General features: G+C 22.8%; 1 protein-coding gene across 1 annotated transcript; it reads right to left on the minus strand.

Moving 5' to 3' along the window:
• Positions 1 to 250: 250 nt before the first annotated feature.
• On the minus strand, positions 251 to 25825 carry LOC129614641 (uncharacterized; the record flags this gene model as incomplete). The annotated part of the gene is made up of 9 exons (XM_055529370.1): positions 251 to 659; positions 785 to 1032; positions 1165 to 1567; positions 1939 to 2507; positions 2995 to 3124; positions 24213 to 24341; positions 24550 to 24800; positions 24875 to 25283; positions 25355 to 25825. Coding segments are annotated over 9 exons (2814 nt in total), but the record flags the coding sequence as incomplete, so codon positions are not given.
• Positions 25826 to 26586: the final 761 nt, after the last annotated feature.

Below are 26586 nucleotides of genomic sequence, written 5' to 3' on the forward strand. Positions count from 1 at the left end.
ATTTACATTATTGTATACACATAATTTTTGAGGGTCATCACAATTTCTTTTTAATAAATTTTCTAAAATTTATTAATTTTTTTTTTTCTTATAAATAAAAGTATATTCTTAAGTAATATTAAATGCAATAATGAATTTATATATGAATTTTAATTCATGTAAAGAAATTTACTTGTATTAATTAAATTAAATTTAAAAATTTAATTTTAAAACATATATATATATAAATGATATGGTTTTTGTCCCGTAATTCATATTTATTATATAATATAAATATTAAAATCGTATAATAATAGAAAAATAATTCTTGATTAAACCAAATTTTACAGTCTTTCTGGAATTGCGTACTATGCATGCAATTTTTGTATAATATTAAATTATTTAATTTTTTTTTCATAATTTACATATTAAATCCTTAATTGTCTTTTTAATAATTTACATATTATACATATATATTATACTGTATCAGTTGATTTTCTATTAATAATTCTTTGCCAAAATTTCATATTTTCTGTTTTAAATTTTGTTAATTTTTTGATTCCTAAATAACAACTACATCCACTTAATAGGAAGAATACAATGATTAGAACGATTTGTACAATAGGAACAACATTTATCATAAAATATACTTCGGTTGCATGACCTAAATTCTTAAATCCCTAAAAATATACAAAAAAAAAATATATGTATTAAAATAATATATAATTTGACCTTTATTAAATATTTTAAGAAATATTTTTAATGAAGAGCAAATAAATTAAAAAGAGTAATTTTAAATATTTACCTGTTCAATCCAAAATGTTGGTATAATTTTATTACTAAATGCTCTCAATTTTGGTAAACCATTTAAATTTCCAATAATATTGTTGCCTTGAAGACTTGCACTACCTTCTAATTGTGTACCACTTTTAGGTTCAAGTACAATATATGATTGATGTTTTTCTTTATCTGGTGATAAACCCTCTAAATATGTTTCCCATTCACCACCATCAAAACCATAAAAATGAGGAGGTGAAAAACCTAATGGATTATCTATAAAAATAAGTTTTAAAATTAATAAACATATAAAATATTAAATTCATTAATTATTAGTAAATATAGGCACATAAAGAGCCTATTTTATTTAAAATAAAAATATTAATAAAAATATGCAAATATATTCACCATAAGCTAATATTGATGCATCAATAACACCACTTGGTAATTCAATATTTTTATAATTTCCTAAACAATCTCTATTATCATGTGTTCTCATATAATTTTCATTTGTAACAACAAATTTATATGAATTAATATTATTTGCAATAACTTCTTCTTCAAATTCCATAATAAAATATCGGGGAACTCTTGCTGTTGCTACTTTAAATTTATGATTTTTTGTTATATATGGTGGAAATCCTGTACCATCAGTTGTATTAACAATTGAAAATGGACAATCATCATATCCTTTAATATTTTCATAATTTGCTAATTTTGTTTTACCATTAATTGTATTTGTTTTCCAAAAATCTTCAAAATTTTCAGCCCCAATACGAACATTATAACGTTCTTTACGTTGTTTAAAACTCTAAAAAAAAAATTAATTATAATTAATATTTTTTTTTTTGTTTAATTTTTTTGATAAGATTTGGCAATAAACCTAGATAGTTTTTAATTGTGAATAAATTATGTTTAATTTTTAACAATGCCTAAATAATCACATACATATAAAACTTTTTTTTATTACCGTAAAGGTTAAAAATTAAACGACAGGTCGTTATGAACTCAATTTTTATTTATTTGCTGATGCAAGCAAGGGTTTAAAAAGTGCATTATGAAATATTTTATTTATAATAATTTTGATAATTCTACTTATATATGTATATATATATATATATATATATATATAATCTATATTTTCAAATCTATATATATGTATATTAATATTTATAAACTTACATTGTATAATATTCCAAAATTATCAGTTGGTAATATATATGAAAAATGTGATCTAAAAAAATCTAATAATTTTGTTGAACCATTCCATAATAGATCATAAACGGTACGATTTAAATAAACATCATCTAAATATTGTACAAAATAATTTCCAGTTTTTGATGCTAAATTAACCATCATTGGATTAATAACTGTTATTGTTTTATTCATAATTCCCGGTTCATTTTCTTCTTCAACAAATTTAAATTCTCTTATTGTTGAATATGATAATGTACCATCATCTTCAAATACAATATCATCTTGATGTACAGTATGACTGTATATAATTGGTCCAACTTGTGTTAATTTTAATTTTGTATCAATACCACGTTGAAATGCATATGGATTTTCAATACCATATAAATAAACTTTAACTCTTATATGACCAGTTGGATTTCTCCAATGTTCAAATGATGGTGTTCCTGGTATCATTTTAATTTTTTCTTTTATTAATAAATCAACTAAATCATTACATGATAATAAAATACCAGTTATAAAACTTATAATGCATACAATTAATAAAATTTTTCCACCTAAAAATAGAAAATTGAAAAAAAAAATTTTAGTTTAATTTTTAATTATAATTAATATAATAATTAAATATATTTGCTAATAATGAATATAAAATGAATAAATTAACTAGCATTATGACTTCGGAATATTAAAACTACAACTAAACTATTTTAAAATGCAGAGTTGAAATTAAGTTGATACTCAATTATAAGTATATGGTGAATTATTCTCTTCGTTTATGATATTTTCGATATTATATTTTCGATTGATTCGATATTTGTTGTATAAGAACCGAAATATAGGAAAAAACAAAAAGCAATCGTAAAAATAATAGTAAAAATTTGTAAATATTTTCAATCCCAGAACAAAATTACAAAAACAAAAGAATAATTCAGCAAATTTTAATGTTAAGAGCTGGGGCACTTATTTGAATCAACTTCAATTTGACTTAAGATAATTTAAATTACAAAATTAAGATTATTATGTAAAACAATTATAAATACTTACAAATACGATCATTTAAACATTTTTTTCCTTTTTCATATGCAAATTCCTCATAATCGCTTAATATTTTACTTGCTTCCTTCTCTTTATAATCGGCTAATGATGATTTTATTAAACTCATTTTTTTATGACAATATTATTTTTTTTAATTAAAATTGTAAACTAATTAATTAATTGTTCTAAATAATATTTTTTTTTGTATTTAATTAATTTTAAAATATTTTTTAAAAACCGCGAAATCAAAAAAAAATTTCTTTAAGCCGATGATTACAACACGGTCCTGATGTTAACGGTAACAAGTCTGAAATATTAAATAATAAAAATTATTAAATGATTTCGTTTAAATAACATTAAAAAATAAAATTAATTAATAAAAAAATAAGATGGAAAATAAATTATTTTCTCTCTCTTTTTAACTTTATTAAAATTAAATTTATAAAAAAGAAATACTAGATTAAAGAAAGATTTTAGAAAAAAATCAGAAGAAGGAATTTTTTTTTGGTCAAAATTATCAAATCATTATGACTTTTCTAATCGTTTACGTCGATTAAATATAGCCGGCCGAATCAAAAATTTAAGTAGATTATAAAGAACACGTACACATACATAATATTGTTGTATGCATGTGTATTCTATATTATAACACAAAATGTCAGACACGAGACCTAAAAAAATTTAAAATTATTTTTTAGGTATTGTCACTGTGATTGAAAAGAATTTTCTTGAAAGAGAATTGGAAAAATGGTCTCATTTTTTTTTTTTGGAATTTTTCAAAATTTTAGAAAATCATTTCTTTTGTATATGATTTATAAGGTTATCATTTTAATTGACCATTTACGTCTGAAGGAATATTTTTCTAAAAAAATTTATTTATCACTTAACTTTTACTATATCTTGCTGTATGTATATACATATATATATATATTAATGTTTAAAATAATTTAACCGAGGTTTTTGATTTAATTTATGAATTATTTTAGATTTTTTTTTTTTTAATGAATTCTGCATAGAAGACAAAATAGTAATGCATATGTAAATCGGGATTAGAAATGAACAAAAATAAAATATGATATTTTCGGTCATCTGTTCTTAAATGTTTTTATTGTGGTATTTTATCAACAATAATTTGAATTTGCATTTAATTTTAAAATAAAGAAAAAAATTGTGATATACTTAGTATTCTATTGACCTAGAATGTAGTATTTTAGTATAGCGTATGTAGGAAGAACAAATTGAATCAGACAAAATATTAATTTTATTAATTTGTTTCGGTTTGTTAATATTTTTAACATTCTCTTTAATTCTATAATTTTTAATTTTATAACTTGCAATTTATTACAATTAAAAATTTTAATTATACTTTATTGACTTGTATAGCTTTATAATATAGCATTTGCCTTTTTTGTACAAAATACTTGATTAAATTTTTAAATGACATTTGAATATTAAACTTCAAATATTATTTAATTGTAAGTAAATTTATTATTAATTACGAAATTTTATAATGTTATCATATTAAAAAACATTTTGTAATTATATTATTAATTATTTTTTAGATTGCCGCCACAAAAAACATAATAATGCGTAATAAACAAATATGCAGAGTCATCTATTGACCGAATTAAATTGCGTATGTATGTATGTATGTATGACCTATTAAAAACTGTGTAAAGTTTTAATTAAATTTGTTTTTTTAGTTTTTAACTGTATTTCATCATGAGAGCTGCTTGATTGTACTCTTCAGTTAAATATTGCTTCTACGGAGAGAAGGCAGATGGAGCACATAGTCATAAAGTTAATGAAGAATTTTTCAAAAATATTTTAAATTACATAATTTATTGTAATAATAACAATGAAAAAATTAATTTAATTTCATAAAATATTTTATTTTGAAATTGAACAGATATTTGATAATAATAATTGTTTAAATAAATTTTAAAATTAATTTTATGTACGTATTATAAACGAAATATTTAAATTTAATGCCAATTTCTGATTAAAATAATTTTCAATTTTGCAAAAATACACATGTATGTGTGTAATAATAAACTAAAACAAAAAAAAATTCTGTATCAAAATTAAATTATAATTTATTAATTAAATTATTCTAATATACAATATTTATTAAGTAAGCAACAAGTGAAATTATTTCATACATTTTTATTTTGTATAAATCAAAAAAAAAAAACAATGAAAACAAAAAAATCATCTATCAAATCTATTGAGGTGTCAATGCTTCTTACGATTATCATTTTTATAGAATAATTTTTTTTTTAATTAATGAGACACATAAATTAGCAGAGACTGTAGCGATTAACTCAGAATATTTCTTACGTATTCTATACACATCGTATATGTATATAAGTATATTTTTATGCGAAAAAAACTTGTATTTAAATAGTATAATTACTGAAATTTGAAATATTGAATATAAATCATATTATAAAGATTATGTCCACAAACATATAAACATACATATATTTGTCTACTTTTAAAAGAATTTATAATAATATTTGGAAATATCTTGTATAACACAAATAATTATGTTTCTATACGAGAAAATCTTGTACAAATATATAATAAATTATACATTTATATAGCATCTATTAATAAATTTATATTTAAAATTTATTTTAATATTTATTTTTAATTATAATAATTAAATAAGTAATTATTTATGCGTTCTGAAATCTGATGACTTCAAATGTTATAGTATTTAAAATTAAATAATTTAATTGGTTGTTATACATTGTATATATTATACAGCATATTATTTCAATATTGTATTTACGTATACAAGATAAATAAATTTATATGGAATTGTGGTAAATATATTAAGAATTAATTTTATTAGTTATTATTGCCATTTGTAAACACATATGTTGGTATAGTAAAGATATTAAAGCAATCAATATTGTGTATTAAAATTTTTTTCATATACTTATATATTATGTAAATATGTATTTAAGTAATAAATGTTGCAATATTTATTGTATGCCATTAGGCAATAGTGTAAATACTTGAATATGGAATTTTAAATTCCAAAATTTTGTAATATATCCAAACATATATTTTCATAATTTAACAAAATATAATAAATTGCATATGTGTAAATTAATATTTTGTTAAAATTATAGTTTGCATAACATTTAACAATTTAATTAAAATTGGAATTTAATATACAATTTATAATATTAAGAAGCAAAATTTTAAATAAATTTAAAATTAATAATTATTATGAATATACTTAAAGTATAAATATCTAGAATGTTAAATGTAAAATGTAATGTTAAATGTTATAATGGGTTTACGTTTAGAATTCTAAAAATTTTAATTAAATATTTATTTAAGAAACTCAGCATTTATTTAAATTCAAATTAGTTAGTTTAATTATGATCGTAAGTAGTCTTGATCTATTTATACCCTATTACTCATTTAAATAATTTTAAGAATTTAAATTATATTATGTATGTAATTATGTATTAATAATTAACAAATTGGCTAAAGTTATTCATTCTTAATATTTCATTCTTATTTTTTATAAAATAATAAATAAACTCACTGTGATAATATTTTGTATAATCATAATACATAATAATTATTATAACAATTTTTACATGTTTTATATAAAAAATATATTGAATTTCAATCAAAATTATGCAATATATTATTAAAAGTTTAAGACAAATGATTTTGAAATATTTTAACATTCTAAAATACAAAATATGTAATATATAAAGAAATATTGATTGAAATTAATTATGGGTTTCTATTTTAACAAATATTATTAAAACGAAAAGTAGTTCAATATCTTTTTCAAATATATTTTTTTATATTATATGTATTGCATATATTTTGATGCTATGTAATAAGACCGAATGAAATAACGTTGTATTTAAAGTACCAAAAATCTTAGTGAAAAATTCAGTTTATAGAAAATTTAATTAATTATTGTTATATTATTGTTATAAATGCAATATCAATATTTTTATATTAATTGTTATTATATGTAATAATAATTCAAATAAAAATGTCTTATCAAATTAATATGGTAATGATTTACGTTTTGATAATTTTAGCTTGCAGTGTGATTGACAGCATCACATTTATAATATAAATTTGCTAAAACTTTAAGACAAAAAAATATTTTCATTTCGCGTCATAACATAATAAAAAAAAATAAATAAATATTTTTATATCAAAAATTTATTATTTAAGTGATGATGACATTTTTTTATACAGAAATATATACTTCACTTTATTGTTTCATTTCTAATAGTATAACATTTCCGGTTTATAACAATTAAAATAACAATATTATTATTTCTATTTAAATTCAGTTCGAATAATACAAAATATTGTTTATGTCTAGTTTTTGAAACAGGTCAATGTTTGAGATTTATTTGCAAATAAAAATATTAAAATTTATGTTTAGGTTATTTGCAAAATTTTTAATTTGACGTATCTATTTATTTTATTTATTTTGATTTAATTTAGAATTTCATTTGATAAAAATTAATGGTTTCTTTTAATTTTTCAAAATAACAAGAATTCTACCGCATAATAGCTATATGTACTCATGCATAAGTATGTATGTATTTTTTTTTGGTTGTTGTTACAAAATTTATTAATTTTGTTTAAATTTGATGAAGAATATGTATTTGAGGAAAAATTTGAAAATTTTCTAATAAAACTTTTGAATAAATGTAACATAGTCTCACTATATTTAAAGATCTAGTCCTGGTTAAGTAATTTGAAACTATTTTAAAAGTATTGAATTTGAAGCACATATACATACATATACGTACATATACAAAATTGATGTCCTAAATCATTTAGTAAGTTGTGATTTGAATATTATTCACAATTTACTTTGAAATGAATTTTCTAGATAATTGAAATGAAGAGGGCTTAATATTTTTTAATATACACACAATCTAACTGCAATAATTACAAAATTATCAAATCAAACTCATGCGTAAAAATACATACATAATATGTTTGAAATACATGTTTGTATACTTGTTCATCATAAAAATCATAACTTTTAAATTATTATACGTTTGTTTTATGTTTATTGTTTTTACATAAAATTTCTTGATAAAATTTCATTCATTAGAGGAAAAATTATCAGAAATTAAAATTTTTTTTTTGTAATATTTTAACCCTAGTGATGATTTTTTTTTTTTAATATTTGAATTGAATGTAATATAGTGTGTGTACTTTTAAACTTGTACGTTCACAAAAGGATAGGTCAATTTTTTTCTTTTACTCTCGATAAGTTATTTAAAGATAAGGATTTCAAATACATATTTTGGTTGTCGCTTATGTGTTTGCGATAATAATTTATGGAAGTAAATCTATTAATTTAAGTAATATGTGAATTTAATTATAAATATACGTAATACATGTATAGTTAATATTATGTAATATATTATATAATGTTATAAATAATTTTATTCACCGGCAGTAAATAAATTTCACATGTATGTGCAAGTAAGTAAGGGATATAGTTGTTGCCAATTATGACAATGTAATAATTATCGATATTCTAATAATGTACAACAACTAAATGTAGATTGCACTGTGGGCTTATAAAGTGAAAGTGTTTGAAGATTTTACGGACTGCGGTGTTGTAGGGCTTTGTCCTACACTCAGTCATGGGGAACAATAGATCTTTTAGATGGTTGCGTTGCAATGTTCTCCCTTCTTTGCATAATAACGCTTAAAAATATTGATAATAGTAAAATAGATATTAGTAATACTATACCACTTAAAAACATACATACATACAAATATATATACAAATATATATCAAATAAACTCAATCGAAACTAAAGTATCTAAAAAATTTTTTATAATAAATAATAAATTAATATTTTTGTTTTACAATAATTTTTTAAAATTTTTAAATTTTTTAAATAAAAATCTTAAGATTCTAATCATATAAAATATTATTTAACATTTACTATTTAAATTTAAAAGCGAAATTTTTAGTGTATTGACATTTTATATTTTATTTATTATTTGTTTGTTCCTTTCTCTTTCTAAGAAACGTGATACATTCTGATTTTGCGACTATTATTTTGTTATTTTACACGCGTTTTTAAATATGTAAACATATTTAAAGAGACGCGACGTCAATGTTTATTAATTAATGCTTGCACATACATACGTACATAATTTCAAATAATTATGAATAATTAATATTTTTTTATTGCTTTTTTTTTTAAATTCTCTATGAATAAAAAATATTTAGTGTGATTCGTTAAAATAAAATCATGTGTTTTTCTTTTTTAAACAGCGTAAAAAGTTAAACTTCTGGTAAATTTTTTTTGTTTTGGTCCTTATGACGCGTTTTATTCTTAGTATAATGTGATTTTAATAATTTCTTAATTCTTTGAAAAATTGCAACGATTTGCGGGATCTTATATGTAAAAGTATTGTTTGCAATGCAGGTAATTAATTATTTTACTCGACTACACTTAAAAAACTCTACTAGAATATATTTACATTAAGAAGTAGGTCCCATTTTTTCAGAATTTCTATTAGATAATTTTAAAATTGATGCTCAAAATAATTTTGTATATACAAACGTCTAAAGTTAATTTTTGTCCGCTTTTTATAGGAAATATCATACAATTTGTGGGATACTAAATTTTTTGAAACTCTCAATTATTTAATAAATAAACGGTACTCAAATAAACCTTTATGACATTTAATTTGCAAAATAATAATAAAGTTGAGTAATTCAATAAAAAAAATCATTTAAAATGAGATAATTTTCTTTTACGCAACACTTTGTAATTTCCCGATTAATAGGAAAAATGGAAAATTTTACCACGTGTTCGAAGTTAGTGTTATGTACAAAATGCAAATATATTGTTCTACACATGTCCAATAATTATTTATTATAATTTATTATATAAATTTTCATAGGTCATGATTATGAAAATTATTATATATTTATAGGATTTAATAAATTTTAATCAGAATATTCGTGTTATGTACATATATAGGGGTAATTACTTAAACTGGTAAACAGGAAGTGGTGTGATTTTTTCAGTTTTGCAGAGAAAAAAATAATAAACAATAATTTTGTATTAATTTCATCCATTTACTCTCAAAATTTCAAAGATAAGGTCAATGAAAATGATAGATACTTGTATGGGTAATACACATCAATACACACATAAGTATAAGTAATAATAACGAAAGTATTAGAATTATAAGCTAAGTGTTAGCTTCTGATATCTGGTTTCAAATAGGATTCTTAAATGTGATTTTTCTGGAAGAGTTCTAGGAAAAATATTAGCGATTTTCAAATAATATGATAGGAGAATATATTATTTATCAATTAATGGTGTAATTATTTATTTAATTATGGTCTAGGCATATAGATTTTAAATTTCTTTATAAAATTATCAGCTAATTTTACAGAACTTTAAAGTTTGCTAATATCATAAATAAATTGTTTATTTTGCTATACATGCATATGTACACCTAAATGCGAAAACTCTTATATAGACTCACTATAGACAGGTGTGACAAATGTCTTATCACTTTTGATAAGAAAGAAATAAAAGTTAAAGTTCTAAGAAAAGAAGTTGTGATTCATTTAAGTGAATTGATTTTATCTATTTTATTCGATTACATATTTATTATAATATAAGTATTTTATTAGTAGACGAGACTATGCGCTGAAAAGCGATTAAAAAATTAATTGCATTTACACAAGTACTTATAAATTTTTTTCAAGTGCGTTATATTTTGTTTATACAAAGATAATCGAGCTATTTAAATAAAAAAAAATAATCAAAATAAAAACGTGATATTTGAACAAATCAATTTTTGTTTGCAACAAACACAATATTTTTTGCAATTATTTTGTTATACATAGGTTAAGAAAAGTTTATCAGAAGTTTAAGTAATAAAAGAGGGTAGCATATCCAAACTCGAATTTAAATAGTAATAATCAGTAGACCTATCTAGGCAGTTCTGTACTCGTAGCCATATGAATATTCATTTATTCTTGGTGAATGTATAGGAGTTCTATAGGAATCTTTTTTCATATATTAAAGGTTTTCACGTAAATTTGTTGCTTATTTTTATACGCAATAAAGACAATTGCGTATTGAGCGGCTTAGGAAATTTTGCTCCTTAAGAAATAAAATTTTGCTTCTAAGGATCTAAAATAGCTAAAAATATTATTAATTTTTTTATCCAACTTACCTTAAATTTTAAAATGTAATGTAGTTTAAAACCAAATTAAAAATGACGTTCACAAAAGTTATTTGATCACTTTATATGCGAGATGCTTTCAGATTGCCTAAATTCACAATAATACAAAAACCCGAATTTATATTCTTAATAAAAAAAAGTCTTAAAATTTTTAAAATTTTAATAATTTAATTAAATTTTTCAAACGGTTTTTTATTAATAACGTAAAATTTTTTTGTTTATGTCCTTGAAAAATCACCACAAATATTTTTTAAATTTTTTTATAATACAAAAGTCATGAATGAAATCTAAGCTCTTTCTCTTTTTGTGTTTATTATTTATTCAATTTGATTCAAGTAAATTCAATTTCTTACAACTTGATTCAATTTTCATTCAATATTTAATTTTTTTTATTTAATTTGAGAATAATGTTTGTGTTTGTTGTTTCTTTTTTTTTTTTGTAAATAAAATTCACGATCGCGACTTTGTCTCTTCCGTTCGGTACTGCTTCAATTGAGCTAATAAAAGAAAATTTGATTTAAGTCAATGTTTTAAATGTTCTCTAGAAACGTTTTAAAAGATTAAGGAGAAAAAAAAAGTATTTTTGAAAATTTTTATTTTTTGTTTTTTATTTTACTGTTATTTTTTTATTCTATATAAACTGACATTTTTTTTTGTTATTTTGCTTTTCATATTTAATAAAATTTGATAAATAAAAATCTTATTTTTTTTTTATTCATGCTTTGAATTATTTAGAATCATACGATTTTACAAAAAAAAAAAAAAAAAGAATTTTTTTTGTATTGATAGGGATGGGAAAAAAACGTATTATAGCGTAGGTACATGATATATGTGTATGTGAGTACAATCGTATGTGTATATAAGCAAGTTTATATATAGAAGAGTACAGAAAATAATGAATGAAATTATTGTTAGTTGAACAAATTCACCATAAGATGTTTGAAGAGAACGTAATTTAGTTAATTGTTAAAACAGAACCAATGCGGTACACGGCAAAGGCTGACGATTTTCGCTGTTAACACAGAACAGCAGTGGCACAGCAAAATTAACTATACAGTATTTTACATAATAATGTCACAAACACATGGAAACTGATAATATAAATAAAAAACCGCAAGCGGTAAAATCGGTATTTAGGGTATATAGGGCGGTTAAATTTGTGGCGTCAATTTCGCTTGATTCTGGACTCGTTTAAATATATTATGTATTCTATAATTATATGATTTTGACATTTCGTTGCAGAAAATCACTCGGTTGCTGTTTTTAACTCAAGCGTTTTATTATTGACGTTTGCTGCCGCTCTAATAATTTCTTTAGATTAAACTAAATCGTATTCTTATATTCGATCTTTGATTAAGGTACACATTTTACATAACATACCTATCAATTTTAATTTGGAATCTGTAGCAGCCCTTCTTTAATATTTCAATGTCGAAATGCCAGTTTTTCAATAAATAACTATTACGCCATAATTTCATTTTTATAAAATTTCAATATTATAAACGTTTTAACAAATTAGAATTTTCGTTTCATTTAATAAAAAAACACATAAATAGGCACCATGTACTCATGTGTGTTCCACTATATAATTGTGATAACGTATAGAAAAATTTCTTTAGAAAATCTAAGCTAATTTATTTGATATTTTGAGAGCTTTTAAAGCAGGCATAATTTAAGGGTATTTTTTTTATTAACTTCATATTATAATTTCGTTGCCCTTTTAAAGTTTTTGCGAAATTTGGAGGTTTTTCTTATACATAAATATAAAACATGATATAACAATGATAGAAATATGTATATGGGTGTAAGTATGCATGTATGTACATATATTTTTAAGAAATATTGTCTTGCCATTAAATTTGATGGGCGTAAATAGCTTCTTTCTTATCTTATTTGGACGGTTTTTTCTGACCTAACAATGCCCTTTTACAATTTTCAAATCTTTCCTTTGCATAGCTGAAATGATTTATATTAGAAAATTAACTTTAAGATGTTTAATTAATTAAATGATAAGATATACATAAATTATTTATGTATGTAAATTTAATAATAAATGCATATCTATAAGAACCATGAACTTATCCGAATTTGTATATTATATAGGCGCAATTAAGATATAAGTAGAGTCTATTCCTAAATGAAGTTCATCAATACCAATTGTTATGGTCTAAGCCAGGCGAACAACTTGCAATTTAAAACTGATATATGCAACCAGCCTTTCGTATTCATTTTATACGGCCGCTGAAAAATTTTCCGCCATCCCTAAAATCATTTCTTATAAAAATCATTTTGATACTAAAATAAATACTCAAATCCATTTGAAATAAAATTTTTTATAATTTTCAAACTCACTTTTCTAATAGAAGGCTGATATATAATTTTATCCCGATAGATGGCTTTATTTTTTTCGTAAATATGGCACGATCTTAATTCTGTTAATTATGTTGTATTAATTCATCTTAAGAAACACGTGAGAAACATCGCTAATATTTATTTACATACAAAATTTATTGAAGCAGCAAGAATATCAAAATTTTCTATGATAGTACTAAAAAGTAATTATAGTTATTATTTATTATGAATAGCAATTTTTTAAGAAATCATAAAACATAAATAATTTCATATGGTCAACGTGCACATGCATTTCATATGTCAACATATGTACATACATCTATGAAGTTCACGTGATACCTTACTTGTATTATTCACACAAAATGAAATTGATCAAATTCACGCAACCATTAAGGTTTTCAATAAGGTCTATTAAAATACTTTATACTCGTAGATTTAAAAACAATAAGATTTACTTTTCGAATTTGTTATATGAATGTATTGGAAAACAAAGTACATATTACAACACGTCGGTTTTCAAACAAAATATTTTCATGTTCAAAAATTACATTATCTTGCAGACATAGTATGCAGAACTGCAATTAATTAATTATCATTTGTTTACATTTTAAATGAGATTTAAGACCTGCGTGACAATCAGTTTCAGTAGTTGCATCGATATTTTAAATTAAATATTACAAATAACGTAATGTTTATATTGATTGTTTTGAATTCATTCATTTTATGCTGATTGGCCGGTTTAAATCACGTCAATATTTAGTTTGTCATTTTTGTTTTTTATTAAGATTCTTCATTTAATTGTTTTAGAAACGAATAGTTGGCAGTAGTGGTTTCAACGGGTATTTACCTTTGGCTTAACCGAGTGCTGAAATATCTAGCAACGGCCGTGAGAACGAAGTAACCCAAAAATTTTCTTGACTCAAAGCTTCATATTCTCCAGGATGTATATATCAATTATAATTCCAATTCTACATAGAACACGCAAGTGTCTTTCTCTTTCAAACTGAACTTCCTGAACTGAAAATATTACCTGCACGTAATACTTACTCCCATTTTAGTAATTCACTCATGCATAGGTATAAATATATAGTCGCCCAGAAGCTTCTTAGATTGCATATAACATGAATACAAATTTTATATTTACATTTTAAAAAGCAAGAGTTAATTGATAAAACAATTATTTATTTTTAAATTTTCAGCTCGAAATGACAGTATGCTATTAATTTGCCTACTGTTAGTAAGTTGTATACTGTCAGGATAAATAATTGACATTAAATGTGTCATATTATAATAGACAGTACTTATTAAGTTAATATCGTAAAATAATGTTTTAGAATAAAACTACTTTAAAAATTTGTCAAGATTAAAATTAATCTATAAAAAATTCTGACCAAATAATCAATAAGTTCAATATTTACAGCAAAAAATAAAAAATATGAAAAAATAAATGAAATTTCGCTGATATGACATTGGAAAACACTCATTACGTGAATGAGCAAGCAGTCAAAATAAAAGCAGTTACTAAAAATAAGATTTTTTTTTCTCATTTCTCAAACTAGTAACCTTAACTTACATTGTTGATTACCAACTAGCTGTAAACAAAATGTCAAAAGTGAAGTTTTAATTACGTTATATTTTTTTGTTAGATTAATTTCTTTGAAAATAACCTTGTAAAATTATTCAAGGAAAAATTGAGTTGACTTGGCCTATACTGGGGTTCGTCTGTAAAGACTGATATTTATTTAGTTAATGAAGAGGGGCTTTTCAACTTGATTAGCCAGTACTAGACTAACAAGCGGCAATTCTTAGTTACCATTGAAAAAGGGCCGCCTCCGAGAGCTTCTGGAAGTAGCTAAATTAGGATTTTTTCGAAATTGGTTTACTCCTCTATATTGAATTAGAGCACATGCAGAGCAACACCTTTGCTATTCGAACGTCCCACTGCAAAAAATATCCCCCGAGACTACAGTCAGCCTCTTAGCCATCTTGTTAAAGAGATATTGTTCCGTCAAAGCACTAGTCTCGGTGGTGATATTTGATCCTTTCTGATTAGTGTTTAAAGATTCTGTGTTTTTGTCCTTGCCCGGCTTCAGTGCTATGGTTGTCTCAAAAAATTGTATATACTAGGTGAAAGCACTTTTTGTTTTTCTCTTTTTTTTTTATCTGTAAATGTTCTTCAACAATCAATAGATAAAATACCGAATAATCAATCAAAGAATTATTGCATAATTAGAATTGTCCAAAGAAAGTATATAATTATTATGAACCCAATAATGAAATTGTTATATAGGTTATTTCAATAATAATGTTATTCTACGGTGGGATATTATATAGTGGGTTATATAGCTAAACGTTAGATGTTGTAAGTAAAAATTCTAATCATAATAATATTAAATGCAATGAATACAACTTGTTGATGATAGTGTAAATGTGATCTTCATTCTTAAAATATATTTAATAGAATGGAGAAATTAAGAAAAGTTTAGTTTTGCTGTAAGCGCATCACGTTTTAGAAAACAGGGCAACCATTTAATTTTATTAACAGGTCATTTTCTGAAAATAGCACTAACATCTTCTGTCAATATAGAGCAACAAATCTTTTAAAATTTTTAATATTCAGAATAGATTTTTTTTCTCGTCATATAAGTTGATAATTACTTTTTTTAATAACACACGGTTATTTTGAAAAGAACTTTTGACATTACTGATAGTGTAATGGTTAATTAAAACCACATAAATCTTTATGCTTTTTTTTTATAAAATATTAACTAAACTATAGGTATGCATACCTATTGATAAACTTAAATTTATTTCTATAAAAACTCTATATAACAGCAGTTGAACTGATAATGTACTTTAAGAACCGTGTATTTAAAATTAAATAAATTTTAAAAAATTGTTTAATCCAGTCCTTTTCTTTCTATCATATTATTTCTGTGCTATTAGCCAAGATGTTAATTGTCACGTTCACAATTTTAATAGGTCGAATGTTTTAACTTGGAATTCACAAATTATTAAATGAAATTTTTTGATTAAAAAAGAATAATGTCACATTATCATATATATGTATTATGCAATTGTACAAACATACATACTTATAAAACTGAATAATAAATCATAATATGGTTGATCTTGGGTTCTGGAATACGATCGTTGTCAGCTTGAGTATTTAGCATTCTATGTGAAAATTATATTTGATCTATCACTAAGTTACACGTGCTTACTACTTGATTGTCTGTCAAATGAAATTTCATATTAAAATTAAAAAGTTACAAATACATGTAAGACTTCAAAACTACGGTACCTAATATACACCTATGGCTACAACGAAATTTAAGAATTACAACTCAAATATTATAAACACAATAAAGCCGCCTTAACTTCAAAACAACAAAATTTAGCGTTGATAAAAATGTGTTTCTTTCTGCCTATCCTTTACCAGGGAGGCTTGATTTCTGGGCCTGATTGTCGGCTGAAACTTAAGTGGAAGTCTAACATTATAGAGAGAGTTAAGAAAGCCACTATTGCACCTTACTTGTGCAGGAAAGCCGCTGGAAAGAGATAAGGTCTAAAACACAATATGATTTATTATATATGCACCGCAGTGTTGAAAGGGGTCCTAATGTGCGGAATCTAGTGTGATGGAATTCAGTATTTGAATCAGAATTGATATTAATATAACTTTATCATGTTTAAAATTAAATTTCTGGAATTTTCCCGAAACTAAAGCGAACAAATCTTATATTAAGCTTCCTTCACTTTTTTCATACAATAAGTTTTTCATACAATAATTGAAAATACTAACAATAAAAAAAAAATTAGAAGAAATTGGTGTTAAATTATCTATATAATATGTACAAGTCAAAAGACATTAAAATAAGATTCGACAAACAAAACATTTTCTTATTAATCTTTTTTTTTTAATATATGTATGTATGTATATTTATGTTTGCAACTTTCCTATCTTAATGGCTTTTTCAATTAACATAAATGTATTTTGTACGTCGGACAGTCTGGGCTATCAACAACAAAATTTGCAATTACGGCAACACCTTTGAACCTGTCTATTATTTTATTTAATATTAACTCTAAATAGGCAAAAAATAAGAGTAGACAACTTTTGTCCAGTAAATTTAATGATTTTTTTTAAAAATTGACCTTCTTGTTAATTTAAATTGAGGCTAGGAACATCTGCAATTTTTATTTAAATTTCATTGAATTTTTGTCAGCGAAATTTTTGACATCAATATTGTTAAATTTGAGTTCAAACTTCAAATTATTTTTTTGAAAAAAATTTTGTTCGTTTTTTAATTTTTATTATCAATTCTTAGAATTTTTATGATGATAATTTAATAACTATTTAATTTTAAATTGCTAAAATTTATAGGTATAGATCAGTTATTTATGACAATTATTATTTTAAAAAAATTACACTATAATATTGTATAATAATTTTTTATAATGAAATACAGAGTGTTACGTTCAAAAGTACATGAATTAAATTTTGAAAATTACACAGCGTAATAATGATATTTATATTTCTAAATTTACATCGTAAATTTGGAAACAGTAAAATTTTAAAAACTTATATTCTAATTGTAAGTGAGCAACGGAAACGACCCTACACTTCGTGATACATCACATTGAAAAATCCTTTAGCGGTGGGGAATACACTTTGGCTGCCTTTCTGGATATTGAATGTGAAATTGATAATCAAAATTCAAGGAATGGCAATGGTATATATTGGTGGAGTTCTGCGTTCCATCTTATCCAGGGTCTTGGTAAGTATACCCATTGGATATACTGGGCTTTCAGATGGCTACCAAATCCACAGTAGGGTTGGAAGCCGCATTATAGTGTCATTTGACTCCATGGGTGACGTTTTAATTCTTACGGATAACTTTGTCCCTCCCGTGCTTTCATTCGTGAAAAACTTTGAGACTTCGCGAGGTAATGCGTACGGGACGAAATTGGTATCAGGGACAGATCTATACATTTTTACACAGATGAATCCAAACTTAATGCCAGTGTCCACAGACATAGTGGGGTTCCAGGGAACCGCAAGACAAACAAGTTTACGAGACATGATCCGTATCAATTTTCCTACCTACTCATAATTATATGAGAATAAAAATAATATTTAAATGGGTACTATAGCTATTCATTTCAATATTATGGCATGGACTAAGTCTTACTACATTAATACATCATCTCCATTATGGCTGTATATAGGTGCTGCAATCTATGGGATACACCATGTCTATAATATGAACCAAGTCAATATGCGAATATATATTTATAAACTGAACGCCATGCCATTCTAGTTCATTAAAATATTAAAATTTATTTAATATTTTGATGTAATGCTTTATAAGATTAACATTTGAACTTATTATTATTATTTTACACAAGTACAGTACTACTTGTACTCATATTTTAAAAATCATTTGTCTGCATAATATGTACATACATATAAACATATATTTTAAATTTTTTTTTTCGTATACATACAAACATATATAAATTCTTAAAATACACAAACATATACTACGTATGAACATACATAGACATAATATTATGTACATAAGTACGTGTACTTATTGGGTTAAAAGATTATCAAAATGTGAGAGAATGATTTGTTTCCATAATAATTTGTATTTAAAATAAAAAAAATAATAATGTATTATTAAGGAATATTTTTTTTTTCAATTTACTTTTTATTAAAAAAAATCTCTTATTATTTCGCCATAAAGTACGTCTAGACGAATGGTATATACATAAATTTATTTTAATAATGATCATATAATTGAATAATTGACACAACGCATATGCAAAAAAAAAATAAAAATTTGTAAGCTTTTCCTTTTTCATGATTTCTTATACGAATTTCCTCAAAATCAAGGATCAATTTAATTATTGAAACGTCATTTTGTTATCACGTTAGCATAGTGACAGCATTAAAAAATAATTATGATTAAAGAGAAAATGCTTGATTTTGGCAACAATTTACATTTAGAAAAAATTAACGAAATTTTTTTTATGTATTTAAAAAGAGAATATGTATTAAAATTGTCTCAAAGTTATCATAATGTAGCAACACATTATAGCTACATTGTAGCTGTAATGACACCATTAGAATATAGACATATATGTAATTAAGATAACCGCCCCCAGCGGCTCTCTTTAAATCGAGAACAATTCATAAAAATATTTTCTAAAAAATTATTAGGCTAATAAGTTAAAAAAAGTGCCCACTTATTATGGCATTGTTGACATTTACTCACGTAATTAAACTTCATTAAGTGGTTTTTATGTTGTTTTCGTTATGTTTATGTTTTAGAAAAAATTGCTCTTTATTGGAAATGCAGATAAAAAATTTCTAATTTCTGTATCTATTTATATAATATTATGTACATAAATTTTATGTTATACAATTTAAGAAACAATTATTGCAAAAATTTAGAATTCGAGTATATAAAAAATTCAATTTTGTATGCTTCTCCTTACATTTTTGAATGGTTTGGCTGAATAAACCAAAGTTAGAGATAGTATCGATCTTGATAATTAAATAAATATAGTTAGTTGTGTTTATACCGCATAACTAAATAATTTTTATGACAGTATAGCTGCTATTTATTTATTTAAAACATTTATTTATATATTTATTAACAGTAAATAATTTTTTGATTTTTCGAAATACCTACCACTCCTCGCGTAGGACGTAGCATAGAAGTAATTGAGAGGATTAATTACGTATAAATATTTATTCCGATAGATGTCTTTATATTTTTATATCGAAAATGAATGTCAAATATTTAACATATCAATTTATAAGCATTGTTGTAGTGTATAAAAATATTTTCATAGAAAACAGTTTATTCTGAACTACTACGGAGTAATTCAGGCAACTATACAAAAATATAAGGATCGATTTAAACTAGTTTATTAAAAATTTTTAAAAAATCAAAATAAATTAAATTCACTACAATTAATAATAATATTACAATTCTTTCTTACTACGAGTATAAATAAATAAAACACTTAAGCTATAAAAATTGACTCACTTAAATTGTTGTACAAGTACTTTAATAATTCTATTGCATTATATCAAATTCTAATAATAAATAATTTGTTACTCATTTAAAAAATAATCGATTTTTAATATCACTTGTGTCCAGTGCAAATTTTATTAGTTAACTAAAAGTTTTCAATGTAAAAAATAATTGTTTTGGTGTAAAAGAAAAATATTTTTTATCGTTATTAATTTTATCATTTTTACTATATACACAGATCTGTTATCTGTACGGTATATGCATGTATATATATGTATATATGTTTGGAAAATTTTTTTCATTAAAATTATATCGTCGAATTGTCTGTGATGGTATTTAATTTTTTAATCAAAATTAAAAATAATGTTTATTTTAATTTTTTTTTCTCAAGTGTGCTTACGTCATATTTTGTAATTTTGATATTTAGATTATTCATCAAGATTATTGACAGGAATATAACAGTAATTATATAAAAATATATGTACATATTTAGATAGAATCCTTATGAAAATTTTTATATGTATGTATGTACATTATTTCGTTGTTAATAATAGTTAATATTGTATTTAATATTGAATTTTACTAGTTATTTTTGTTTTAGTTAAATGATGATAGTTGAGTACTGCAAACAAAAACTTTGCTCAAAAATGTTTTTATTAAAGAGAGTAAAAGTATATCAGTAGTCAACATTAATAAAACTATAAAACTTCTTTAAAATAAAAATGGCATAATGGTTATCACTGGTTAGTGCAAAGGGTCATGTATCGATTTATTGATGTATCAAAGCAAAAACTTTGCACTTTGCTACAATAAGAATTTTGTATGTAAAAAAAATTCGTTCACCGTATATGTGCCTCAAAACGTATGTACTATATTTGTTCCTAGACCACAATTTTAAAAATGGCTTTCAAAACAAAATTTATTTTTTTTTTGTTAAAATAATTAAATTTTTTTGTTTTGTGTTGTCCAGTGTCAGTCTGTCCAGTGCCAGTGCCAGAAAATTTTAATTTTCTTATATATTTCTGAACTACAAAATAAAAAGCATAACGACTCAATTTTTTAAAAATTTTAACATCGAAAAATGTCTTTGGTCGTTCACTAATTTGAGGAAAATTAATTTTTTTTCTTATTTTTTGCACAAATGAGTCAAAACAACCTCTATTGAATTATAGAAGTATTACAAAAACTTTTTGTAATTTTAAAATTTTTTTCAAATTTTCAATCAAATATTCATAGTATTCTTAGCCCGAAATGTTTCAAAAAACAAAACTTTCAAATTAATAATTTTTAAATTAGAATTCAGAGCAAAAATTGGTGTTTAAAATAATTAAACAAAAATAAAAAAGGAATGGAAAATGAAAAGAAAATTAAATTTTTTAATACCTTTAAGTAGCAGCAAATTTCAATAATGAATAATTTCTACTCATCAGGATCAGAATAAAATTTGCACATTTAACCTATGGTTATATTAACCATAGGTTGCATATGTTTAGGCTTGTTAAATTTTTTCTAATGTTAGTTTATTTTGCATATTTTTAGGATCACCTCTTGTACCATTTTGTGTTTAAAAATAAAATGGAATTGAAACAATACTTTTTATTGTGAAGATAAAAATTGTGAATTATGGAACTCAATTGAATAAGAATATTTGGACAATTATTGAAAAAGAAGAATATGAAAAAAGAAGATTTGAAACAAAACGGTAAAAAAAGAGGAAATACCAAAAATGCGGTTATGTCATTTAAAAATAAATTCAAAAAAAAATTTAAGGTAAGATTAAAAAATTTATATTATTTTTTAGATAGATGAAAATATTAAAAAAAAATTAATTTTAAATATTGCGTTTCGAATAATTTGAATTTAAAATTATGAACGAGAAGCAAAATATCTTCTTAATTATTTTTGAAATATTCTAGCACTTAATCTTTTTGATTTCTCTCTAAAAAATTGTATTATTTTACTCAGTTATACTGTTTTTTATTTTAAAAAAATAACCATAAATTGATTTTTCATATTTAACAATTAATTTAAGAACTGCAAGGCATTTTAGTTTTAAAGAAGAAATCTCTGAAAATCGATACGATTTAAAAAGGGTAAAATAAAACAGAGTGAGAAATAAAAAATATTGGTTAAAATGAAAGGTAATTAGTAATCTCCATTAGGTTTAGAACTTTATTAATGAAACTATTATAACAAGTAATGAAATGCTAAGAGTCTAGTTTAGTATAAAATCAAATGCTAGTAAACATTATTCTGTTCTATAGAAATTCAAGAAATATTTGTAATATGTGAGTTTAATTAAATTATGAGTATAAAAAGTCACTTGTGGTAAACTAGTTAAAATCTAAATTAAATTAAAGTTAAGGTACTTATAGTTATTAAACTAAGTCTTATTATACAGATATTAGGCACACATCCCTTCCAATCAGTCTATTTGTACTTACATTTTAAATAATTCAGTGCATTATTGAGCTAGTCAATTTCCTAGAATGTAATTTGCATCTAATTTGGTAAATTCATGAATTACAATACTTTTTGACGCTAGCGTCATGAATTTCAGTTTTGGTTGCTAACGCCAATGACTGTCATTTTTTTTTGTTTTTACATTTGATGTGGTACTATGCATTTACAAAAACTAATTGTTAAAAATGACCGATTTCTTGATGTAGAAAAAGAAAACAAGCAAGAAAACAAAAATTTTTATTTATAAATTATAAAATATTATAAACTGACGCGAATCGCTTTAATTGTATATGACTGACATTTGCAAAGGAAAGTAATTGACGTGATGTTCTGGGAAAATACCATTATTTTGTTTAAAGGGAAATTTGTAATTGTGATTAATAAATAAAATAAAAATAAAAAAAAATTTTTAATTAAATTATTTTTATCTTTAATTTTTTTTTTTTCAAAAAATAACAAAATATAATTTTAAATTAAATATAAAATACGCAGAGTATATAAAATATAAAGCTTGTATATATAAAAAAACCCCCCATTTCAATCTTCTTATACTTAAAATTACATAATATTAAAATTTTTTTAATGTTTTTTTAATTTTTAACAATATGTAAAATTATAAAAAAACATTCATTTTTAATTACCCTAATAATACATTTTTGTTTTTTTTTTTTTTTGCTTTTTGTTTTTTTTTTATTAAATTTATTTTAAAACTAAATATTATATAACTAATTTAATGGTATTCGTACTCGTATATCTCTTTTATTTACATATAATTATAAAATAAAATTTTAAATAATTAAAAATAATTTTGGTTTAGAAATTTCATATTAGATTACAATCACAACATTTAAATTTAAATTAATTTTATTATATCTATATATATATATATATTAATTATTATTAATTTTTATATATTTATAATTTTGAAAATTATGAATTTTCATCTTCGAATTTATTCAAAGCTGTTTTTTCATCTTCAATATCTGAATCTAAATCTAAACATACATCATTTATTTCATTTAATTTATTTAATTCTTTAATACATACATTTGAACTATCATCATTAACTAATTTAATTTCAAAATATTGTTTTTTATTTTTATAATATTTTTTTAAATTTAAATATATTAAATATAAACCAGTTAATATAAATATTATTGTAATAAAATGTTGAGCAATTGGTAGAATTTTTATAGCAATTGTCATCAAAATGAAAATTGGTGGAGTTAAATTTTCGACACTCTGTAACATTAAACAAAATAAATACAGTTATTATAATTTATTTAAAAAATAAAAAATTATTTCAAATAACAGTTAGAAACTCATTACATTAATAGATATTTGTAATAAAAGTAAACTCATTTAAAAATAGTTTTGTGCAGTTGAGGGTTAAGAGAATTCTAATTTAAGTATTTAAGTATTAGTAAATTGATTAAATTAAAATAATTACGTATTCAATCCATATTAATGGTATAACCATATTATTAAAATATGTTTTCATTTCACTACGGAATCCATATAATGATGGTAAAACAAGATTACATTGTGCTCTTGCTCTCTGATGTAATGGTATACCGAGTGTTGGTTCAACAATTGCAAATGAAGCATGCTCTTCTTTTGATGGTTCATAACCTTCAATTTTATCATTCCAATATCCATCACGACCATAAAAATGTGGTAATGATAATGCAACTGGTAATCCTATAATAAATAATTAATTTTGTAATAAATAATTAATTCTTTTATTATTAATAAGAAATTATTAATTAAATTACCCATAAAACATTTTGATGCATCTGATAAACCATTCGGATATATTCTACGTCCCATACCAGCATAACAATCTTTTTTCAAATCTTCTTCACGATCGAACATACTTTCACGTGCTAAAAATTTATAACCCAAGAAAGAATGTTCATAAACTTCTTTTTCAAAATGTAATGGTACACTTCGACAAACACTTTTTCTCCAATACCATAATACATCATCTTTTTGTATTAATGAACCATAAATATTGCCTTCAGTTGAATTAACAATTGTTGCATCACAATCACCATTTTCTAATTCAAAACCAGTAACAGTTGTCCGATAATTGTACGTGTTCGTTTTAAAGAATTTCTTTGGACCATTATCAACACCAATATTAATATTGAAATGATCACCTTGTGGTTGTGTCTCATATGCCTAAATACAAAAAAAAAAAATAAATTTGAATTATAAAATAAAAATTAATTTAGAATTTAGAAAAAACTAACCGATTTTAATATCCCAACATTATTTGTTGGTAATAAAAATGAAAAATATCTATCTGCTGTGTCCAGAGCCGGTGTTGTAAAATTAAATAAATAATTATATATTGTTACATTAACAAATAGTGGATCTTTTTTACTCATCACATTAAAACCAAGTTTTGTAAATGCATTTGAATCATGTAAAAATGATGCCATAAATAATAATGGTAAATTTGGTACTGTTATTGTTTCATTTAAAATACCCAATTTATTCCAATCTTCAATAAATACTGGTTCTCTTTTAATATTATACGATAAAGTTGAATTTTCTGAATTAATTGTTACATTTGTTAAAATTTGATGTTCATGAAATACAATTTCACCAATATCTTTAATTTTTAATTTTTTATCAATACCACGCATAAATTCATCAACATTTGTAAAATTAAATAAATGTACTTTACATCTTATTATAACATTATTATCAAACCATATTTGAAATGATGGGAAACCAGGTCTAAAACGTATATGTTCCAATAATACTAAATTATATAATGAATAAAATATTGTTAAAATTCCTAAGAGTAATGATAAAATTCCTATTAATACTTTAAATGATAAACCTGAAAAGAAAAAAATATATTTTAATGAACATTAAATTTTAAAAATTAATAAAAATTTTTGATTATTTAAAATTTAATTGTTTTGTAATATTAGAATAGGAATTTATTTAACTTATATTTCGATACGTTCTGGTTGGTGTAATTAATAAAAAGCGTCATTGCTTTCAAAACTAAATTCTACGTACTGGTGTTCGACTTTACTAAATTTGAAACAAATACTTGAATTTCTATTTAAAAGTTTATTAAAATTAACGTTCAGGCTCGTGTATCTCGCTTTTTTATCTCACTGTTTATTCGCTTTCAAATGAGAATTTTACGTTTTTCTAATGGATATTTAATTTTTCTAATAAGATTGCTTCTTAAAGATTGATTCAAATGATCGACTAAATGTCTCATCTTAAAAAACAAAGCGACTAAAATTTTGTATACATTTAAGAGAAAATGAGATACGCAATATGAAATAATTCTTCTCACTCCAGAATGAGCCGCTCAGCGCATTAGAGGCTTATAACCAACATTTTTGCAAAAATTAGTTATTATATTCAATAGAGCTGTAATGGCCTAAAGAATTGTTTTATATTTTCAAAATAATTTACTACTCTTTTCACTCTATTTTAACATAAGTTTGTTTTT

Source organism: Condylostylus longicornis, unplaced genomic scaffold (assembly GCF_029603195.1).
Source record: "Condylostylus longicornis isolate FDR11 unplaced genomic scaffold, ASM2960319v2 ptg000114l, whole genome shotgun sequence".
NCBI lineage: Eukaryota > Metazoa > Arthropoda > Insecta > Diptera > Dolichopodidae > Condylostylus > Condylostylus longicornis.